The 24704-nt window shown below is 32.0% G+C and overlaps 3 protein-coding genes across 3 annotated transcripts; all 3 read left to right on the top strand.

Moving 5' to 3' along the window:
- The first annotated feature begins 9540 nt into the window (after positions 1 to 9540).
- On the top strand, positions 9541 to 11287 carry LOC125815872 (aspartyl protease family protein 2-like). Its single transcript, XM_049495436.1, has one exon. The coding sequence runs from the start codon at positions 9569 to 9571 to the stop codon at positions 11009 to 11011; it is 1443 nt and encodes a 480-aa protein (XP_049351393.1). The 5' UTR covers positions 9541 to 9568; the 3' UTR covers positions 11012 to 11287.
- A 3936-nt stretch (positions 11288 to 15223) lies between these two features.
- On the top strand, positions 15224 to 19147 carry LOC125815922 (UV-stimulated scaffold protein A homolog). Its single transcript, XM_049495496.1, has 2 exons — positions 15224 to 15524; positions 17102 to 19147. The coding sequence occupies exons 1-2, from the start codon at positions 15324 to 15326 to the stop codon at positions 18923 to 18925; spliced, it is 2025 nt and encodes a 674-aa protein (XP_049351453.1). The 5' UTR covers positions 15224 to 15323; the 3' UTR covers positions 18926 to 19147.
- Positions 19148 to 21124: 1977 nt separating this feature from the next.
- LOC125816275 (E3 ubiquitin-protein ligase SINAT5-like) lies at positions 21125 to 24686 on the top strand. Its single transcript, XM_049495861.1, has 3 exons — positions 21125 to 21661; positions 23575 to 23961; positions 24120 to 24686. The coding sequence occupies exons 1-3, from the start codon at positions 21404 to 21406 to the stop codon at positions 24480 to 24482; spliced, it is 1008 nt and encodes a 335-aa protein (XP_049351818.1). The 5' UTR covers positions 21125 to 21403; the 3' UTR covers positions 24483 to 24686.
- The last annotated feature ends 18 nt before the right edge of the window (positions 24687 to 24704 follow it).

The following is a 24704-nucleotide window of genomic DNA, read 5'->3' as shown; positions in this document are numbered from 1 at the left end:
ATATACATAATAACAAAGAGGGCTACCTCCTTTGTCGACATTAGTTAATCGTCATTGAATTCAATATCGCTAAAGGCTTTAGGGACATTAACAAATAGTGCTAATTGTCACTAAAAATACATTTTTAAAGACAATTAAGTTATTATTATTAATTAATTTACGCTAATAATTATTTTTGATATAATGAAAATGGGTGTGCTAGAGTAAATTTGTAAGGTCAAAACTAATTTATTAATGAGTCAAATAGGATGGGTCAAGTTGGATGATTAAGCAATGGGTCATATTTAATCAAATTCATCCAATTCAAAACTAATTTTGGTTTGCTTATTCTATTTTCTTAACAACGTTTTAATCACCTAAAAAAATCCCTTTTAGAGAGTAAAAGTGTGTAAAAATATAGCAAGTGGAAATTTGATGTACAACAAACTAGTTAAATCATCAATGAATATATTCTTAGCACAAAGTCTAGACATATCTGATGGACCTTCATTTTTGGGGTAAATTTGATACCTAACTTATACCATATCACATTATTGTTGTATCTCAAGGGAGATGATTAAAAGAATAATGTGGAACACGATTTCTTTTGTCGTTGTCTTTTCTGTCGAGGTTGCTTGCACGGAGTCGACACTCTGAGATGTCAATAGAGAGAGTAGAAAGGCAAGTCGTGAATTTTGTGAGATAAATTTGGATTTAAATCATTCATACGTAGATCAATTCAAAATATATGTTTAAGCATATTTTTAATATTAATAATTATTTTAAGACACATGATTCGTTAAAAAATAATCGTATTTTTAGGAATGTCTATTACCTTTATGAAATATCTTGATTTATATTTAGAGGAGTGCTCTTTATTGTTGGATGAGATATCGAAGCCTTTAGGGATGTAATATTGTTTGGTATGTTTGTGATGTGCAATTAATTATTCTATACTTTGCGGTGAAGAATCCTTTTGCCATTATTGTCTAGTGCTACCTTTTTCTCTTTTTGTGAACATAATATATGCTAAGGGGTCCACCATGTTTAGTGAACAAATTAATTAAAACTATTCTTAGTTGATAATTAAGGTGTAGCAAATTAGCAGTATTGTCAACTTTCCATCATGCTCATTTTTCTTGAATTGGGTTTTGTTTTCTTGTTAATTGACCAATATCAAGTGCCTCCCTACCTAACCACAAAGTTTTTAATTAGAGCCTCGAAAATTGAGAGCTTTTTGATATTTTTTTGGGATAATGCTAAATGGTCAGAAAATTAAAAAGTCTATAATATTTTTTTAAATTTTAAAATAAACTGATTTTTTTAAAATTAAAAGGTATTAAAGTTAAAAGGGTAAAAATGTTTTAAAAGGTAAAAGAAAATAGTGTGAAATATGTTATTTTACCATTCTGGCCAAATTTTCTAGCTAAAAAGATTTTTCCTATTTTCGGTGTTTTATATATTTTTTGTCTAAATTTAAGTAAACACTATCCCCATTTTATTGCTATTGAATTCCACTAAACATTTTATTGTGAAGAAAACTCAACTAAAATTAAGCATTAAAGTGTTTAATAAGGACAATTTGGTAATCCTAATAAAGTCTTGTTTTATTTCTTAAAAATCGTCTCCGGTGAAATGATGCCACATAAATTAATGCTGAATTAGTAATACTTAATTCACAACAACAAAAAGAGCTTTTAGCGGCAATAACTACATTAACAAAGATTGTTAAAATCTTTACTTGCATTAGTTAATTGCCGTTGAATTCAATGTCGCTATAAGCTTTAGGTATATTTACAAAGAGTGTTAATTGCCTCTAAAAATATATATTTAGCAACAGTTAACTAATGTCATAAATGAATTACCACTACAAACCATTTATGATATAGTAATTATATAGCTCAAATTTAAAACTTTTGGTGGTACATTGAAATATATTATACAAATTCATGTGTTGTATTTTTATTCCAACACGCTTAATTTTATTTTACTATATGGAACATAAAATGATGAATATCTTCGTCAAACTATTATCAAGTTAGGCATATCTATGATTTTTTATGGAGTATAGAACAAAGCTATCAATCTATAAATGTTACTGCACAAACTTAATTGAGAGATCTACCAAACTAACCTAACCTAACCTATATTGAAATTGTGATATGAGTAATAATTATTATAAGTGAAAATGTCCACACGCTTGGATTTTGTTCCATCGAAATTGCAATATTTGGTCTAAAAGGACAGCGCATTTATGCCTTTCGAGGTATCGGTTAATAAGTATTCGATGTGTCCCTAATTGCTGGTCTACTTTTGAATTGACACACCTATTAAGAAAATAATTATCGACATAGTGAATTTACTATTTTACCCCTATTAATTATGAAGTTGATGAATTATAAACTTAAGAATTTGAAGAAGTTCTACTTTTTTCAAAGAAATTAATTGAGGGTATAATAGATAAAAATATTTTGTCCTTTCTTGATTTTCAAAATGGACAAGTAATTAGGGACAATTAAAAAAGGAGAAGTGGACAAGTAATTAGGGACAGAGGAAGTAGTTTTATGAGATGTGATGTTGTTCTTTACTCGCCTACCCAATTCACATATATTGAGACGAATCAAGATCTATTAGTATTGATTCCTAAAATTAGTGTGTCTATCAATTTCATCATATAGCAACATGTCTTTAAATTCATAAGCGATCATCGATAACTGGAGCTACTGTTATATATAAAAACAAGGGGATAAATATACCCCCGAACTATCGTAAATGATATGCAAATACCCTTCGTCATACTTTTGGGACATTGGTCCCCCTGTCGTCCAAAAACTAGAGCATATATATCCTTTATACTAACGGACATACACGTGTCATAATCTTATCCACCGATCCGACATTTATCGACGGATAAGATTGCGCCACGTGTCCCTATTTAGTCTTCCGTTAGAGTGAAGGGCATATATGCTCTAGATTTTAGACGGCAGGGGCACCAATGTCCCAAAAGTATGACGGAGGGTATCTACATACCATTTACGATAGTTCGAAGGTATATTTGTCCTTTTTCCCTAAAAAAAATGCTATGCAGTACTCAAAAAAATACAGTAGTAACCACTTAGTCAAAGAATTGAAGGCGGGGTTATGGAGGTACGGTTAGAAGTTACATAAATGAAGAAAAACGGGTATCCTATTATTATACTTAGGTACAATAGGTAGTACAAGAAAAAGTTATTTATATTCAATGAATGTATACAAAAAGTTAAAATTTGAGAATCTGTTTATTTTTTATTAACATTTTGATGAAGAAATACAAATGGATTCTTATGTTATGTGCCTGAAAAAGATTGGACAAACGGAATTTGCATAGATATACTGAGGAGTGCTCGTTGAAGGCCATACAACACTTGGTGGTTTAACGTAAAGATTATTGCATTATATATATAAACGTGTTTTTTTCAATTTGTAGTTAATTAGCTGATATTTATGATTAATATAAAATTGAATAAGTAGATATACTATTGACAATATCATGAATAAGAGAAATTGGAGGAAGAAGCTAGCTAGCTTGAATAAGAGAAATTGGACTTTGATTCTTGCACGTGCAAGATGAATTTGAATGAATATATAATCGTTTAGAAGATGACATTTCATATTCTTCCGTCTATTTTTATTTGTTCATTTTAAAATCAAGATATAATTTCTCGTTTACTCCTATTTTATTTTTATTAGGCTATTTATTATAGTCATTTCTCAATTATTGAATTTATTATATTTAAACAATGATATAATAAAATTGTGAAAAAATATTGTTCCTTATTGGTTTGACAAGTAAAACAAAAGGACGGAAGAAGTAGTAAAAACATTTGTCCCAAAGTACTTATTTATTGTTCCTTGATTAATTTTTCCTATTTTGCTCTTAATTTTTTTTTTTGAAAGTATAAATATCGGAAAGTTCCAAAAATATTCCTCTAATTTAAATTTTGGTATGATGGATAAAACATATAAATAAAATATACTAAAATAGACTAAATTAGTATAAAACTATAAATACCTTTATTATTTATGATTTATCAAGAAATATATGTATAAAAAAGAAAATAAATAAATAATATGAGACGGATAGAGTATTTTTTTGTAAGAATAGAAATGATGGGCAAGGTTAATTGTCCCATTTGGCGAAATCTTATGAAAATTATTATTGCTGCCCAGGACACAATTGATTATGCTTAATTGAATGATTAGGTGTACTAATAATTCGTTTGATCCCATAAATATTTGGGGGGGAAATTGGAAAGTGGTGTTTGGTTATATAACTTGGAAAAAAAATTAGTATTTGGGTTAAGTTGTAAAAAAATATTCATTATTTATCAATTTCAACTAATATTTGTTATTACCTCTTCCGGAAAAGTTTGAGTTCTAATTTGAGTGATAAAATTGAGATTAAAGAATAATTTGTGTAATGGGTTATAATTATAAGTGAATCAATGACAAGTTTGAGTATGCGATTAATGTATTGTCTTGCATGTATTGTTATTTTGTTATTGTTGATTGTTATCAATTATATTAGTATAACTTACATAAATACCATACTGTAAAACCTATATTACCTTCTATCCCTATTATTTTTGTAATTACATAAATCTCATATTTTTTAGGTATTTCGGATACATAATTAAGGATCCGGATACATGATTATTGATACATTATGTACCAATATGTTGCACTTATTAAGGGGAAAAAAAACTGGAAAATCAAATTAAGATCTCATGACTCATAGTATCCATTTGTTGCACTAATTAAGGTGGGGAAAAAGCTGAAAATCAAATTAAGATCCCATAAATTACGTTATTTCATTCCAAATTATTGTCAATAATTCAAAATCCTATAGTGTAACAAATCAAAAAACTCAAAAATTAAATTTCTTCTTCTTGTTCATTGTTCTCTCTGTTTCATAATTTTTTTTGTCGAAATTTTGGAAGCGAGGTGAGTTATGAAGGATACAACAGTGATGGAATTGTTGTTGGACGAACGATTTCTTTTGTGAATCTTCAAGTTCATCGAATATCCTTTTCATTTTGATTCAAAATTGTTCTCCAGTTCATTGAAGATCCTTTCTGTGTTGATTCAAAATTGTTGAAAATTTTGAGTTTCAAAATTATTCTCCTAGTTCATTGAAGATTATTTCAATTTTGATTCAAAATTATCGAAAATTTTGAGAAGATACATCATGAAGATCCTTTCAATTTAAATTGATAAGTGTTGTATTTTACTAGATACATTAAATAAGAAAGCGTTGCCCATAAGATTTTAGGTTTGAGATCGATACATTAATATTTGGTAATTGTTATGTATCAGATACATTTATACATTCAAATTTACGTATCATAACTAAAAAATTAGTGCATGATACATTATTATTTATGTATCTTATTTTGTTTTAGATCATGAAGATCCTTTCAATTTAAATTGATAAGTGTTGTATTTTTACTAGATACATTAAATAAGAAAGTGTTGCCCATAAGATTTTAAGTTTGAGATCGATACATTATTGTTTGGTTATTGTTATGTATCAGATACATTTAGTATAATTTGAATTAACGTATCATAACTAAAATATTAGTGTATGATACATTATTATTTATGTATCTTATTTTGTTTGAGAAATACTATATTTTAAAATTAAAAAAAATACATTATACATGTAATTGTTCCAAAATAGCTTCTTCTTTTTTGTGTGTGATAAATAACACAAAGTTTATGTATCAAGTACATTTATATTGAACATGATAAACACTAATCAAAGATTCAACAACATTAGAGTTATGTATCAATACCTTAAATATGAACATTATACATTACATAAAACAAATGTTATTGTAGCAGTGATATATCAGATCAATGATAACACTAACAAAGACTAATTTAAAACTCAAAATAAACGAGATACATTAAAAATTTGTATCTTTGATAGTGATGGCCGTGCAATGGCAGATCCAACTTTTTTCTTCTTTTTTTGGACGTTTTTCAATAGTAGAAACATTAAAAGAAAATAAATATTTTTGAGGAAAAATTTTCAACGACCATATGATTAACTAAAATTGCAAAGGTTCAATAAGATTTCAATGAGGGCAGGGGGCGAATGTAATTTTATTTTTATTTTTTAAGATGAAAAAATTAAAAAATTATAATAAAAGAAATCGAAAATTGAAGTGATGGAAAGAAATCTACCTCTTGAATAATTTGAAATCATTAATTGGAAATAGAAAAGATTTGAAATTCAAAAATAGATTAATTGATAAACTTGAGAGAGACACCTTCTGAAAATCAAAATGAATTTGAAATTTGTAACTTCTAAAGAAGTGGAGAGAATTAAGGAATAAAATGGAGGAGTGAAATGGGGAGTGAGAAACGTGGGTATAGGCTGAAAATAAGAGTGAAATATTTATGTATCCGGAAGATTTTATGAATTGGGGGAATAAGGGATTTTTGAAATTTTAAAAAAAGGTAAGGATAAATGGATATTAAGGTAAGTAAATGTGTGTATATAAGTAATTTTCCCATTATATTATAAGGTTATTTTTTGTATAACTTACATAAATTTCATAGTGTAAAACCTTAATTACCTTTTATCCCTATTACTTTTCTAATTACACAAATCTCATATTTTTTAGACATTTCAGATACATAATTATGGATCCGGATACATTATTGTTGATACATTATGTATCAATCTGTTGCATTTATTAAGAAAAAAAAGCTGAAAATCAAATTAAGATCTCATAGTATCCATCTGTTGCACTAATTAAGGGGGGAAAAACTGAAAATTAAATTTAAGATCTCATAAATTGCACTATTCCATTCCACATTATTGTCAAGAATTCAATCATATAGTGTAACTAACCAAAAAATTCAAAAAATAATTTTCTTCTCCTTGTTCATCGTTCTCTCTGTTTCATAAAAAAATTTGTCGAAATTTTGGATAAGCGAGGTGAGTTATGAAGGATACAAAAGTAATGGAATTGTTGCTGGATAAACGATTTCTTTTGTGAATCTTCAAGTTTATCGAATATCCTTTCGATTTTGATTCAATTTTGTCAAAAAAATTGAGATTCAAAATTCTTCTCCCAGTTCATTGAAGATCCTTTCAATTTTGATTCAAAATTGTTGAAAATTTTGGTTTCAAAATTATTCTCTTAGTTCATTGAAGATCCTTTCAATTTTGATTCAGAATTATCAATTTTTTTGAAAAGATACATCATGAAGATCTTTTCAATTTAAATTAATAAGTGTTGTATATCTACTAGATACATTAAATAAGATTTTAGGTTTGAGATCGATACATATTGTTTGGTAATTGTTATGTATCATACACATTTAGTATAAATTCGAATTTACGTATTATAACTAAAAATTAGTACATGATATAATATTATTTATCTATCTTATTTTGTTTGAGAAATACTATAACTTAAAATTTAAAAATACATGTAATTGTTCCAAATTATCTTCTTTTTCTGTTGTGTGATACATAACACACATTTTATGTATCAAGTACATTTATATTAAACATGATAAACACTGATCGAATATTCAACGACATTAGAATTATGTATCAATACCTTAAATATGAAAATGATACACTGCATAAAACAAAAGTTATTGTAGCAGTGATGTATTAGATTAATGATAACACTAACAAAGACTAATTTAAGACTCAAAATAAATGAGATACATTAAAAATATGTATCTTTGATAGTAATGGCTGTGCAATGGCAGATCCAACTTTTCCTTCTTTTTTTTGGACGTTTTTCAACAGTAGAAATATTTTTCAAGAAAAATTTTCAACAACGATATGATTAACTAAAATTGCAAAGGTTCAATAAGATTTCAATGGGGACAGGGGGCGGAGGTAATTTTATTTTTATTTTTTAAGATGAAATTTTAAAAAAATAATAATAAAAGAAATCGAAAATTAATGTGATGGAAATAAATCTACCTCTTGAATAATTTGAAATCATTAATTGAAAATAGAAAATATTTGAAATTCAAAAATAGATTAATTGATGTATTTATGTAGAGATTTGTGGCGTGAAAAAAGGAAGGAAAATTATGGATATGAAATTTCAAATTAATGTATCTGGAAAATGGGTTGATGGGAGGAAAAGAAGGAATTTTTGATATTTTTTTAAATGGTAGGGAAAATAAGAAAATAGCATAATAAATGGTGTGTAGTTAAGTAATTTTTCCTATTTTTTAACAGAAAATATTCATTATAAAATGATACTATAAATTTATGGGTATTTTTAATAATTTTCAAAGTTTATGGATATATATATATATATATATATATATATATATATTTTAAGATAATCATATATTTTTTGAAAAATTTAAGATCAAACACATAGTAAAACTTTGCTAATAATTTCACTCAAATATAATTTACCAAGAATATTTCAGAACTTGGTTCCAAACACTAACTAAGAACTTCCTGAGGATTAGATTTTGAGGTCATTATAATTTTAAAAAAATTAATTTTGTATCTTGTTTTATATAAAAAAATTAAGAAATCTTGTTTACGGCAGGCACAAGTGTCGCCGTGTCAGTACTTGTAGCCTGTAGGATATTGTGACTCCTAAATTGGCACTCCTCCGTCACATTTTATGTGCAGTAATTCAATTTGACATAAAGTTTAAGGAAAAAAAGAATGACTTTTAAAATTTATGATTTAAAATGAATTGATAAAAAATTATGTAATTGTAAATCATTTTATTAAAAATAAAATAGATATTTTATAATTAAATTATTATATTTTTTTTTGGCACAGACTATAAAGAGAGAAAAAAGTCATCTTGAGACTACCAAATTACTATTCATTGGTAGACCTAAGTGATAAGAACATAATCCTTTCTAATCTCCCAAGCCTCTCGTCGACCGATCAGATAATGTTCAATTATATACTCATAATCTATTAGTACTTTCTTTTGTTCCGTTCTAAGTGACTTACTTTCTATATTTAGTAATAATATAAATTTAAAATAATATTTATTTTATCATTAATGAAATAATTTCTATTCATACATATATTTATAAAAAAAATTTAAACAATAAATTTCAAATATCTTTTAAATTTTATATCAAAATTAAATTAACTTATATAAATTGTGATTAATAAAATACTAATTTTATGATGTTAAATATATCATAAAATAGTTAAAAAGAATAAGAAAAATTTAACGAATCAAAAATAAATTAAAATGGAGGAGTACAAATAAAGAGGACGTGTTAATTAAGTAGAAGAGGAAGACAGATGCACTTTACAGGAAGAAAGATGCATATCTTTAGACTTTAGCTTATGATATTTTTATTACTTTCGTTCTCGTTAAAATAAATAAATATCCAAAGTATAACTACGAACAACAAACAACCTTTTTTTTTTTTTTTTTTTCTCTTTTCGTACATCACCGCTAAGTACAGTTGACACCCACGAGAGTGCAAATATCCACCGTCTCTGTCACCATTATTTATACTCCCAACGCCACCCCCTCCTTTCCCACTCTCACTTCCCCTGTTTTTCTGTTAACAAAAAATGGAAGGAAAAACCATTTCCCTTTCCTTCCTTTTCCTTTCTCTCTTTGCCATTTATGTCTCTTCCACTTCCCTTCAATACCAAACATTACTCTTACATTCCCTCCCACTAACTCAACTTCAATCCCTAGATTTCGATGCTCAACTACTTTCCGGCCATGGCTCCGACCTGGATCCGGATAATACTCTCTCTCTACAGTTGCATCATGTAGACTTAGTATCTCCTTCATCCTTCAATGCTACACCACATGCTCTGTTTAAGCTCCGTCTTCAACGCGACGCCTATAGAGCTAAGGCAATTTCTGACCTCGCCGCTGCTAACGCCACCGTTGGCCGCCGCGCCGGAAAGCCCCATGCTGGTGGTAGGGATTTCTCTAGTTCTGTTGTTTCTGGACTGTCTCAGGGGAGTGGAGAGTACTTCACGCGAATCGGTGTTGGTACTCCGCCTAAGTATGTTTATATGGTGTTGGATACGGGAAGTGACGTCGTTTGGATCCAGTGTTCGCCTTGTAAGAAATGCTACACTCAATCCGACCCGGTTTTTGACCCGAGCAAATCGTCTTCCTTCCTTGGTGTTGCATGTGGGTCGCCTTTGTGTCGCCGGTTGGATTCTGCTAGCTGTAACCGTAAAAAGTGTCTTTATCAGGTTTCTTACGGAGACGGTTCTTTCACCGTCGGTGATTTTTCAACTGAAACGTTAACTTTCAGGGGGACACGTGTCAACAACGTGGCCCTTGGATGCGGCCACGATAACGAAGGCTTATTCGTTGGAGCCGCCGGTTTACTAGGTCTCGGCCGGGGAAGACTATCATTCCCGATTCAAGCTGGTCGGAGATTCGGCCGGAAATTCTCCTACTGCCTTGTCGACCGGTCCTCTTCCTCTAGACCATCCTATCTAGTCTTCGGCGAATCAGCGGTTTCTAGAACCGCCGTGTTTACCCCACTGGTGAATAACCCAAAACTAGACACGTTTTACTACGTGGAGCTCACCGGAATCAGCGTGGGCGGCGCTAGGGTTCCTGCCATCAGGCCGTCGCTTTTCAAGCTAGACGCCGCCGGTGATGGTGGTGTCATAGTTGATTCAGGAACTTCAGTGACTCGATTGACCCGACCCGCTTACGTAGCACTAAGGGACGCTTTCAGAATGGGTGCTAGAGATCTGAAGAGAGCACCAGATTTCTCATTGTTCGATACGTGCTTCGATCTGTCAGGGAAAACGGAAGTGAAGGTGCCGACTGTGGTTATGCATTTCCGTGGAGCTGACGTGTCATTGCCGGCGTCGAATTACTTGATTCCGGTGGACAGTGATGGGACATTCTGCTTTGCATTTGCAGGTACAATGAGTGGATTGTCGATTATCGGAAACATTCAACAGCAAGGTTTCAGGGTAGTGTTTGATCTTGCTGGTTCTCGTTTAGGCTTTGCTCCTCGTGGCTGTGCTTAAATTTACTACACATCAAAAAATTCCCCAGTTTATTATGTTTGATGATTTCTTTGGATTAGGAGAAGATGATTAGATGTTTGTGTGTTTGTATTATGTGCTAAATTAATGTTGTAATACAGGGTTAAGAGACAAGTATGTCGTGAGAATTAGTGTAGATTTGTGAGTAGTAATTTGTAACTCAAAACACTCTGTTTTGATAGTAGCTGCAAAATGTGCGGCGCTGCTTAAACTTATATATTTTTAATTTGTTTTCTCTATGTTTTGATTTCCTTGGAATTTCTGCAGCGACAATTTCGTCCAATGTCAGTTGGTATATTTTTATGAAAAGACTTCAAATAGGTAAAGAATTGCAGTAACATGAAAAATAACTTCAAAATTTATGGCCTAATGTAATCGTTTGCTATTTTATGGACTAAATTGGAGAGTAGGAGTGACATTTTACGCTACAATTGGTGAGCTAGCTACTCTGGTTGCGCAGTTAATGGCTACATTGATAGTGTGCCATAATGCAAAGTCGTACAGAAACAGGACAACTCAAATAATTGTTTGGCAAAAAGAAATAGTACAACTTTTTTTTTTCCTCACTAAATCACAATACCGTGTGTAATTGAGATTTAATGTTCCAATTTATTTGCGTTACCTGCTTTTATTTCATTTTATATTCTATCACTCCTATTATTTTTTGATACTATCTCACCACCGAGTACAATGAAAGGCGAATGTAGCAATTTCTCACATGACCTGAAATCTGAATTCAAAATTTCTATAATGAAAGTGACTCATGAGATTTAATGGTTTTCAGCTGGAAGGGATGTTGACGACAAATTATATTATGTCTGTTTTGTTGATAAAATAAACAAGTCCCACTGGGTACTATACTGCAATTAAATGGTGTACAGTTAAAACTTAAAAATCTCTGGATCTCCAATTCTTAACGTTATACTAGTAGATTCGAATTAAATTAAGTTAGCTATAAGCGCCTTTTTTTTTCTTCTTTTTCTTGTTGTAGAATACTTTGATATTAAGGGTTGAACTTACAGTTGGTTACCATTTACTTATAGTTAATGATTTGTGAGAGCAATTATGCAGATGTCAATCTTTCCAAGTTCCGAGCAAATTGCGGCACCCGTGCATTGCGGTGGAACACTGTTCTTCCTCTTGGGCCATCTAAACAATTACACAATATGAAAAGTAGGTGCACATATTTTCACTTAGATTTTATCATAAATTGTCAATGTTTATTATTTTTAATACTAATAATTATTACTAAGAACAAATTGGAAAGAATGTACATAAGCATATCTTAATTTTTTAGAAATAATAATTATTTTAGTAAAAATGACCCGGCTCCATCTCAAATATTCTTACTTGTTTACTCTCAGTTTTGATCAATTTTATTTTAGGGAAAAAAGACAAATATATCCTCGAATTATCGTAAATGGTATGTCAATATATAATATACACATATAACATATATAATGTATGACATAATTCATGCATCTAGAAGACCGTTCTATATATAATAATACTACCAAAAAGCAAAGTGTAATCTATATACTTACACATATATAGACTAAATTATTGGTTTTAGAATGTGAGAAGTGTTGCATGTTGCATGTTCCATGTTCCCATTGAAAACAATAACGTTTTTAAAGTAAATCAACAAGTGTCCAAGGGTAAGGACTTAAGGACAATAATATCCGTAAGTTATGGTACACTATTTATCGCCTGACATGAAAATAAAAATCCATCATGTGAAGATAAAATTAGAAAAATAAGTAATCATCAATCTCTTATAAAGAGCCCCCCATGTGGGATTTGACAGACCATGTGCCCAAGTGTACAATATTATTGATTTTTTTTGTCACCAACAATGTAGGTGTCCCAAAAAACATTTATTGCTTGTTTGAGCATTGTAATAAAGACATTCCTAGCTACCTTAAGTACAAATTTACGATAACATGTGGAGGGGTGTGTGTACATGCTCAAGTGTAAGGGTTTCTCCTTTTCTTTAAGTAAGCATTCGGATATGTGTTTTATTTCATAATTTCATATCACGATGAGATGAAATTTCAAATTCTCCAAAAACATAATTAGGAAATTTTAAATTATAATTTGAGATTTTTCAAATATAATAATTAACCCACAAATTGGAGAAATTTTCGCCCGTTTTCCTTGTTTCATACAATTGTTTAGATTTAATAAATGAAACTCATTTTTTTAATCTTTTAAACAACATGGTAAAAGTCTCTTTGAGCGAGTTAAATTTTCCACAAGAAGATATTAGATTATAATATAAGATTCTGTAGATCTTAGTCGATAATATAATGTTTAGTCTGTACAACACGAGTTATACTACATAATTTTCTAAGAATAGGCATAAAATCCAAACGATATTAAAAAATGGGTCATTTGCGTAATTTTTATTATTAGTAAATAGTAACCATGGTTTGATATTGATACTTGAAAAGTTAAAACATAAAATTGACGGAATGATTTGTAGAAATATGATTATTTAGTGGTCAGTATTTATTCATTTTTCCAATTTAAGGAATTTGAGCGAAAATGGCCGTGATATTGAACCACGGAAGAATGAAAAATCATGCTTCAACAAGTTAGGACGAATATGTCATAACTTTAGTATAATATTTATTCTTCTATCATGTTAAATTATTCATAATTTTTCCTAAATTGATTGAACATGTATGCGTTCAATTATGTACAAGTTGTGAGGGGTGTCTCATAACTTTGACACTAGTATATATACTATCTTTATTTTCATATATTGTTAAATTATTTACAAGTCTTGGCGGATTTGCAAAAAATTGCTTCCGTTAAATTTTTTCACAAAATATAATGCGCTCATCATATATTTAGTACAATTTTCATTCTCATATCTTATTAAATTGTTCTCTTTGACACGGACAAAGTGTATAACTATTTGTATAGTTTTGCGTATACATGTAAATATTTGTTGTGCAAACTTTCACAATTGGTTAGGATATGGACTCAATTGGATCTAAGGATAAAGTTTTGGATCTTTACACTACATTGGGCTGTATTGTTTTCAGATCTGAGTTGGGCTTCTATATTACATTGGGAATTTTACATATATATTTTCTTCGTTTTTTTTTAAAATGACATAGTTTGACTTGACACGAAGTTAAATAAAATAAAGAAAACTTTTCAATTTTGTGGTTTTAAATTAAAGTTATGTCAAATGTACCAAAATACTCTTTACATTTGTGGCCTTAAAATGTCACGTAGAAAATTGAAATTAAAATATAGCCAAAAAGGGAAAGTGATCATTCCTTTTAAAACAGATTAAAAAGATAAGAAGGTTATTCTTTTTTAAACGGAGGGAGTACATCATATTTACTATTCATAACTCTACTTTATTCTCTCGCCTCTTCTCTCCGGTTGCCTCTCGCCTATTTCGTTCTAAATTTTTTTTATGTTAGATTTTATTTATGTATTTTGAAAGAGAATTTTTTTGACAAATTTTTGTATTTCTGTCATTTTTTGTTTTAGTTTTTCACCTCAAAACTTTTTGCAGATCTCTGTTGTATTTTTGTATTTCACTTATATTTTCATAACATGAAGGTGAGATTTCTCGGCAATCACTGTATTTTTACACTTTGTCTTGATGATATAATGTATTTTTGTTGTTTGTATGCACATGACTTTTGTTTTTCACCATTAGTGTACCAAGCAAAATTAAGTAAACACATATAACCTATCGTGATTGTATCCATCAAAATTGATATAAGTGATACAAACTGATAACAATTGATACAATAAAGTGAATGAATACATATGAATAATACATGCGCGAATGAATATCTAGATTTTTTTCAAAACTTTTATCATAATTAAAAGATACTAAAAAGTTTCTAATAAAATAACTTACCCATCAATATAATTTAAATAATTTTTCAAAACTTTCATCATAATTAAAAGATACTAAAAAGTTTCTAATAAGATAACTTACCCATCAATATAATTTAAATAATAAAACAAATAATTACGATATTTTAAACTAAATAAAAAATAAATTTTTATCGTGCAGTGTCAAACGACCCTTCATTATGTTTGCACCAAAACTGAGGATTAAATTACACCGTCCGGCTGAGCTTCTTGGTGGTTAAAGTCGGTTAGGGAGGGATTAATTAATTACACGCAAAGACGCAACGAAATCCTCTTCTCCAAGGTAAATGTTTTGACTAATAGGAATAGTAGAATAAGATAAACCTAAATTTTGTTGAATTTTTCATTTACGAATACCAAAATTGGACTCAGAGGAGATAACTCCATGAAATCGGCAACGGCGATGGAGGAGGAAAAAGAGAAAATGGTGGTAGCAGGGTTAATTGATAAAGCCACCAACTCCACCAGACCGGAAGTGGATCCCCGACTTCTCAAATCCATCAAATCAGTGGTCCGTTCCTCTGATTCCGAGCTCAGACTTGCTGCGCAAACCCTAATTTCCCTCATGAAACGTGACCACTCTCAGGTTCGTTGACCCATAATCCTTCTAAAACCCTAATTTAATCTTTTAACACGGATTATTTAGTATTGGTGATTGGTTTTCTTTCTTAACTAGAAAGGATGTTGTAATTTTGTTGATTTTGGGCTTTCCAAAGTTTGTATCTTTGATGCTATGGTAAGTAAGAATCTGCACCTTTTTCTTGTTATGGTAATTAAGCTAGCAGCTTATACCGAGTCTTTTTTTGGTTTGGTATTCAGTTTGGTCAGACACCTATATGTTAGCGATAAATGCAGGATTTTAAGAGAAAAGTGTTTGGTGTAAGTGATAAGTGTAAGATGCAGAGAATGTCTTGTTTTAGAGAAACTTTAATTTGATTTGAAGGACAATTTAGCTACCAGTTTTGAAGGCAACAGGTCTTAATAGAGTAGACTGGATATAGAGAGTTTATTTTTTTTGAAAAAGTTAACTGGTATTATAAACATAGAAGTACACCAATAGTGAACTCCTGTAGTAATTACATCAAAAGTATAAAGGGTTTACCAAAAAGAAACTAAGCACCTATCTCCCTCATAAACTATCTAAGAATAGGGTGATGTCCCCCGGATCCTTGGGAAGATATAGAGAGTTTATATAGCCAAGGCAAACTAGTTTGGATTGAGGTTTAGTTGATTGATTAGGACAAATGCCTAGCTGAATATTTTCAGTTATTGATTCAGCTAAAATTTTATCAGTTCTATTGGTTACCAGAAAAATAAGACATTTTTCACCGCAAATCAATAGAGCAGGAATTTCTCAATTGAAGACCATAGAAATTTTGAATTTCATACCAACTGATGTTTTAACATTCATTGCTGACACATACTCTGTCAATGGTTTCTATGTGCAAGTGAATGCATTGAAGATTTTTCATGTTGGATTTAAAATAAGATATAGAATTATTGCAGAGGGTTTGAGTGATTTTTATGGGAACAAAGTGAGGACATCGTTATAAATCCAGTGGAATGATTATTTTGGTCATTGATAGAAATGTTAGTTTAGTTGTACTTTGACGAGAACTCACTTTGATCTTTAGATGAAAACTGGTTCATGATATAGTCCTTCATCATACTTGGTTTTATGGTTTTGGTTGGGAATAGCCAGGACGATGTCCAATTTCCTGGTGTAATCTTTATTTGTTTTTGTACTTGTCATAAATACTTGCAGTTCAAACATTTGGCCACTTAATTATCCAAGGTAAAAGGTTTTCTCTTTAGAAGCATATTAAAGTCCGAGATGAGATATAATGAATGATGCTGTAGTACATTGTTGATTTCTTTTGAAGAAAACTTTAGTAGAATTTGAGTGGGAGCACTTACCAGATGATTTTTCTATTAAGTGGTGTGTATGACATTCAATTATGTAATCAATTCCTCCAAAAGAATATAGTGCATGGTTTCTCTCCAGTTATGGTCTAGGATATTTTCCTGATTTACAAACTATTTCTTGTGATAGGATTAAAAACCGGTGCTAAGCTACATTCATCCCATCATGTATAGAAATAAATTGACACATTTGTGCGTCGTCTCCTGATAGTAACTTGTTTTATGGGTTTCTCTTGACAGGTACGATATCTCGCTCTTCTCATAATAGATGAACTCTTCATGCGCTCAAAGATTTTTAGAACTATTGTTGTCGAGAACTTGGATCAGTTACTCACATTAAGTGTTGGGTTCAGAAGGAATCTGCCGCTTCCGCCTCCTGCCTCTGTTGCTTCTGTATTACGCCCCAAAGCAATTGAGTTCTTAGAGAAGTGGAATTCTTCATTTGGTATTCATTATAGGCAGCTCAGGCTGGGGTATGACTATTTGAAGAACACCCTCCGCTTTCAATTTCCAAACTTGCAAGCAAATGCAGCTAGGATTCGGCAGGAAAGGAGGGAAAGAGAGATGAGGACAAAGGAGATCCTGCTGAAGAAGTTTAAAACCTTGAAGGAGAACCTTGCTTCTATAAAAGATGAAATTCAGTCAACAGTTGATGAAATTGGTGAGTGTTTGAACATTTTAAGCACAGAGGACGAAGAAGATATATTGTTGCCTTCTTTAGATGATGAAGATATTGTGGAGTTCCGCAACTCTGAACTCCGACAAATCCGTCTTGATTCCTTGAAGGAGGGGGAAAAGATTAAAGTTGACAGTGAGAATGAAGTTGTATTTGATGCATTGAGGGAACTATTCAAGGTTCTAGTAACAAACCATATGGCCACAGTGCAAGAATGGATCTCTGTTCTCATAAGAGTGGAAACAACAGACACTAGGTTCAGGGACTCCACATTAAAGGATCTCATTGATATTCGTAATCATCTCAAATCAGTGAAGAAAAAATGTGAAGAATCTGGTTGTACTCTGCCTAAAACTAGAAGTGTCGAGGATGACGACATATGGGAAGAGGGTAATGTGGAACCAGAAAATGGAAAATTGTTTAAAATGCCTGACCAAGGTGAGGATTGTTCCTTGAATCTGAATTTTAATGGAATGAGAGTTGAAGCTCCTGAATGTAGTAATCTCAGTCTTAAGGGAAAGGAGAAGTTGCAGGAGGCCAATGGTGACAGTGAAACTGACACCTCTAGAGGCAAGCTTTTAGCTGAAGCTCCCGTTATGAAGTGGGGTTCTTTCCTGGATGATTGGGGATCAAGCAGCAGGGATGTTTTGGCGAACCAAAGAGGATTAGATCTTGACGGCCACTGGGGTAGGGTGGACCATGATGCGGTGATTCCTGCTGAAAAAATTGCAGAATTAAAAGTCCATGCAACTGTTTATAGGGAAGACCCCGTTGAAATCCAACCATGTCGAGCCCCTTTGAGAAATGGAGAACTTTGTCAGAGGAGAGATTTGAAAATTTGTCCATTTCATGGACCTATTATTACTCGAGATGACGAAGGCAAACCAATTGATACAGGCTCATCAATAGAATATCAGGCTTCACAGTTGGTGGATCAGCAAGAGCCCATCAATGCATGCCCTTCAGTAGCGGAGAAAATACATGATTTGGATGATAAACTTGTGGAAAAATTAGCCAAGCAGGCTGTAAAAAATGTCCGACAAAGAGATAGAGAGGAGACAAAGAAGAGAGAGCAGGACAAACAGATTTTGAAGCGGGCAAAGCTTGCAAAAGTTCGAGAACATAATCAAGAAGTTCTACGTGATGCTGCACTGGCATCCACCTCAAGATCCTTACATGCTGGAGAAGATCAGGATAGATCGTCTTTATCTAAATCTTTGTCCATGAGTAAGAAAGAAACTCTGGCATCTATGTTAAAAAAGAAAGAAACTGCCAAAGATAGATTGGGTCAAAGGCTTCTTAATGCCCGTGCTAGAGATGCAACAGTACGACAGTTAACAGTGGCGGAGGATTCAAACTACCGTGAAGCCTTTCCAAATCAGTGGTAAGTTAATGACTCAAGGCTACTTTTTTCGCTCATAGGTTCTTGACATTGTTCCAGGTGTTGTATTTTGTTTGTAATATAAGGTTGCTCCTGCCTCCTGGTGGTTCAAAACATTCTTTTTCTTGTTCTGTCCCACATCTGCTTAGTTTTTAGGTTGTCAAGTTGTAAATTTTTACATTATACATTGGAACTTACATTCCCGATAAACGAGGAGAAGTTTTGTCAATCACTATGGTTTTACAGCATTGCACGTGTTTTTCTTCTTAACCTTAACTTGTCATATATAGAAAAGAAAAATCTGCAGTATTTCTGGAGCAAAGAATTTTCAGGTTACCATGTTCTTGGATATACAGCCAGTCAGACGGAACTTCCAAAGCAGTAAAGTCCGTGCCTATGATACTGTACAACTTCCTAGACAAAACATATTAGTAACTTTTTATAGATTGATTGTTGTTTCCTCTCTCGTGGTCATGGCATTTAGAGAAATCAGTTTTGACACTGACCATCTTGTTCTTTTAACCTAGGTGTCCGGGTTAACTTACGTGCATTGCGACTAATTTTACTGGATACTTGTTTATTCACACCAGCACATGTAGTGTTTAACTGTCCACCAATGATTCTAACCCTGACCATTCTTATGTTCCAAAACCAACTTATATCTCAAGTAATTTTTCTGAACTCATGAACTGATATCACATGTGCCAGCACATGTTTAAACTAAAGGGTGCATGAACCTCAAATGCAAAAGTCAGGGATTGATGTAAGAAAAAAAGAGAGTTGTAATTATTATTATTATTGAATAAGATTGCAACAACTATGCAGAGGCAACTACCAACTAAAAATAAGCTGTCAAATGGAAATATGCACAAAAGTTGGTACTTATCTTATCCTGTATGTCACTATGCTTTTTAATTCTTCTCCTAAGGCTAAGAATGAAAGCTAGATTCTCCCTCCATTAATATGACTCATCTATTCCACCCTATATTCTGATTTTTGACATCAGAAAAGCAGAGTAGATATATCAAGAGATTCGAACAACAAATACTCGATGAAATAATTTTAACATAGCAAGTAATTGATCCACCCAAACGTACTCGGACATGACTTTTTTTTGTCTAAACAAGGCCTGCCTTAAGACATTGAACTGACCTAGGGGCTCCACTCATTTAAATTTTAAGCAGTGGAAGGATCTCGTACATCGTAAAACACACAAAATTCAATTGTGAAACTTCCTAAATTTAAACAAAAACAAAAAGTATATGTTGTATTTGACACTTGTGAGTTATTACATGGTTCCCCTTTTCCAACGCATGATGGGTTTATTCTTTTCTTTATTGAGCCAATAAGTGCAGTGAAAAAGTCAAATGCCAAATAGAGTAATACAAAAATGAAAAAGAAAAGAAGCCAAGATGCTACTATTTGCTAGCGGTTCATCCACTTTAAGTAGCGTTTAACCCAAGTCTTGCTTTTATTCCACTAATTACAAAACTTATTTTCAATACTTTGTGGAACCCCATGTTTTTTAATTGGAGTAGAATACTTAAATTTGATTTCTAATTTTATTACATAAGTAAAATCTCACCGGTAGAGATTATTTGTACTAAATAGATCGCTTGTTCATAAAGCTAATCAAATACACATTATGTTTGGCGAAATTGACTAAATGAAACTTACCAACTCTACTAAGTGCCAGTAAAAGATAGAAGGCACAATTTTTCAATTGGGTTAATTAAATCTTGATATTGACTTACATGTACTTATCATGTTTAATTTAATAACATGAAAGAAGTTATCTTATCTATCTTAGAGTTGGAAAAAGGAAAAAAATTATAACTTCTCAGTTACTAACATCCATATTCGGCAAATTAAAAATATAATCTATCTAAAACCTTATCGATTTAACCTAACAAATGAAAACAAAAGCAAATCTATATATATAAAACAAAGCTAAATACTGAAAAATTTAAGAGTTTTGATAAACGTAATAATATAATATATAATTAATTAAATCGTCTTTGTTTTTATCTAGGTAAATGATACATTGTATTTGAATATATTAAAACAGAAGGAATGTCATCACAAATTCATCTTAGTGTGAGGAATAGAACAACAAATGATAAGTTAATATTTTAAGCTTGAATTAGAATAAAGATAGATCATTGATATAATGTAGTTAAACTAATTAAAAATTAATTAATTAATTGATAAAAATAAAAAAATGAAAAAGGGAAAAAGCACCGTCCTTTTTCCACCTTCCCCAAAGACAAATTCCAAACCCTCCTCCCCACCATCCCGCTCCTCTGTTTTCCTCTTTTTGAAAATCAAACAATTGTTTATAGTATAGAGACCCCCCACCCCCACCCACACCCACTCCCCATGAAAACCCCTCAATAATTCCACAAAATTTACTCAAAAGAGGATTTGTTTTCATCAGTTCTTGATTTCGATTGAATCAAGAATTGAATATATTTTTGTTTCATGAATGGAGTTTGATAGCATTGAATGTGTATCATCTTCTGATGGTATAGAGGAAGATGACATTCCACAATTTCATCCACATATCATTCGTCCTCAGTTTTCGTCCTCAAAGACGACGACCCACAAGAACAACAACAACAACGGAAGCAGTATCTTGTGTGATGGAAATAATGGGGGAATTGCAATTCATCCAGCAACTAGCGTTCATGAGCTTCTTGAATGCCCTGTTTGTACCAATTCTATGTACCCTCCAATCCATCAGGTTCGACCCTTTCCCCCCCGAAAATGTTCTGAATTGAGTGAGGGGTTTTGGTAAATTTGTTTACTTTTTGATGAATTAAGAGGTTTTGGTAAGTTATGTTTCAGATTTTGCAATTTTGGGTTTTGGGTTTTCCCAATTCGTTTGATGGGTTTATTTGAGGCAAGATTGAATTTTCTTTGGTCAATTGATGTTCCAAATGGTGCAATTCTGAATTTTGGGTTTCTCTAATCTGTTTGATGGGTTGGGTTGATTGAGGAAATATTGATTTTTGTTTCTTGGATTTTGATATATATATTCTCTAATTTTCCTAAATATTTTTCTGTAACTAAGGGTAATTTTTCAAGCTATCTATGTAGGAAAATTTATGGAGATAGATTTTCATGAACAGGTGTTTATGGAATGATTGTTTTATCAAAGATCTTTTTCCTTAAGAAAACGTCCATTTGTTTTCTGTGACCATATGTTCTCTTCTAATTTTTAAAATATTTTTTCTATTGGGTTGATAGGCTGAGAGTTGGTAAATGTGGTAATTTTTTTGTGGTTAGTGAATGAATTAGATTTGGGGAGTTTCTTTCTAGTCTTAGGAGCTCGAGACATTACAATGGGTCTCATGAGTTTGTTTTGCATGGTATTCTTGTCCATTTGGAGTTGTTGAATACCGGGAGAAGTCTACTGAGGTGGTTTAGGAAGAAGGGCATCAACCAATAATCCAGTAATTTGGACTTGTAGTGATGAATCCACAACTTCGGCTCATTGAGTCATCCTGCTGGTTTTTAATCACTTCACTGAGGTGGTTTAGGAAGAAGGACATCAAGCAATAATCCGGAAATTTTGACTTTTTGTAAAGAATCAACAACTTTGGCTTATTGGGTCATCCTGCTAGTTTTTAATCCCCTGTTTCATGTTTAAATATTTCTACGATAGATTGTGTTTTTTATAGATTATTTTTACAAAATCTTGTCTATTTGTATCTTCCTGGATTGTGCTATAAAGGTTCAACTTCAGTGGCTAATGGGAGCAATTGCATACTCAAATTGTATACATATTAAAGAAGTAGGTCATAAGAAGACTTCTTTATGTCCTCAGAATAGGAAATTAGGGAACACTAATTATGTATTCTGTTAAAAGGTAGCTGGGAAAGAAAATAAAGATGTTGCATTGAGGAGTGTTTGCGCTTTAATAAAATGTGATGTGTGTTGCCTTGTTTCCTTTCTTAGTTAAGGCATCATTGAGGCCTTTTACCTCTCCAATTGCTGGTTGAGCAGCTAGTATTTTATCTTTCATATGGGCTGTGTTCAGTTAAATCAAGTTTCAAAAGTAACTACGTTCCAACAGCTTCCTGGATTTAATGGAAGTGCATGCACTGAAAAGTCTAAATTTTTTAATAGGGTTGCAAATTCTCAGCTCTCTGATTGTAGTAGGGTAAATCCTCTTGTCAGCACCTAAGTATAGCTCATGGAATCAGAGTGGGGAGTATAAGCCAACGATTTAGAATCAAGACCTCCATCCATATTTTAAAAAGCACATGTGTTTAATAAGGTATGACATTTTTAGTATTTTAATTTATCGTGACCTAGAGGTATCCTCAGAGGCATTTAATTTTTGCCTATAGTCATCTGGCTGAAATCCATATTTGGTAGTTGGAATATGTTTTTGCACTTTGAGTACTTATTTGTCCAGGGAGGGCAAGCTTAGCTTCTTCATGTTGGGAGTCTTTTAGCATGCTGGAAGATTGTTTTGGATACTGGTAGAAAATCACAAAACACAGATACTAAAACGAGTGTTACAACTAGTTAAGCCAAAGTGAATTTAGTTGATGATAATTGGGAGCTCTAAAGAATTTTATCAATATCCTTCAAGGATCACCTTTGTCAGTATACTTACCTTATCATATTCATGTGTTATTGCTGCAGTGTCATAATGGGCACACTATCTGTTCAACATGTAAAGCCAGAGTGCACAACCGATGTCCCACTTGTAGACAGGAGCTTGGTGATATCAGATGTTTAGCATTGGAAAAGGTGGCTGAATCACTTGAGCTACCTTGCAAATTTGGGTCTCTTGGATGTCCAGAGATATTTCCTTATTACAGTAAGCTGAAACATGAGGCAGCCTGTAATTTTAGACCATACAACTGCCCCTATGCTGGGTCAGAGTGTGCAGCTGTTGGTGATATTCCTTATTTGGTTACTCATTTGAGAGATGATCACAAGGTAGACATGCACTCTGGATGCACTTTTAACCATCGCTATGTCAAATCTAATCCCCGAGAAGTGGAAAATGCTACGTGGATGTTAACAGTAAGTTGAATATCTTCTATTTATTTTCAATTTAAATTTGCCCAAAGGAGAGGATTCTGACTAAAAAATTCATGTATTTTGCTAATGTTTTTCCTTCTGGAACTGTTCCAAAGCTAGTTATACTAAATTAGACTGACCCTTTCCGTCACGTTTTCCAGGTTTTCAATTGTTTTGGTCAGTACTTCTGTCTCCATTTTGAAGCATTTCAGCTTGGAATGGCTCCTGTTTACATGGCGTTCCTTCGTTTTATGGGAGACGAGACAGATGCACAAAACTACACCTACAGCCTGGAAGTAGGGGGAAACGGAAGGAAGCTTATCTGGGAGGGTACACCCCGAAGCATAAGAGACAGTCATAGGAAAGTTAGGGATAGCCATGATGGTCTTGTTATACAACGTAACATGGCCCTTTTTTTCTCGGGAGGGGACAGAAAGGAGCTCAAGCTACGGGTGACTGGAAGAATATGGAAGGAACAACAGAATCCAGACGAAGGAGCATGCATACCAAACCTCTGTAGTTAATGCTGCTTGCATTTTAAATCTATTGGGTTTTGTTATTCTTGCCTGTCCTATGTGCTGCTGAATTTTTGGCTTAATGTCACTGTTTCTTTTCTAATGTCATAAGTAAATTCAGATTTCCCATAAAATGTATGAAAAAAGCTTAAGTTGTTATCAATCAATTAATAAGTTTTCTTGTCAACTTTATTTGCCTTAATGATCTGAGTTTCTGGGTTAATTGCTAAA

Source organism: Solanum verrucosum, unplaced genomic scaffold (assembly GCF_900185275.1).
Source record: "Solanum verrucosum unplaced genomic scaffold, falcon-dt-bn FXZP01000261.1, whole genome shotgun sequence".
Taxonomy (NCBI): domain Eukaryota; kingdom Viridiplantae; phylum Streptophyta; class Magnoliopsida; order Solanales; family Solanaceae; genus Solanum; species Solanum verrucosum.
The sequence above is the reverse complement of the archived record's forward strand: the minus strand, read 5'-3'. Positions and strand labels throughout refer to the sequence as shown.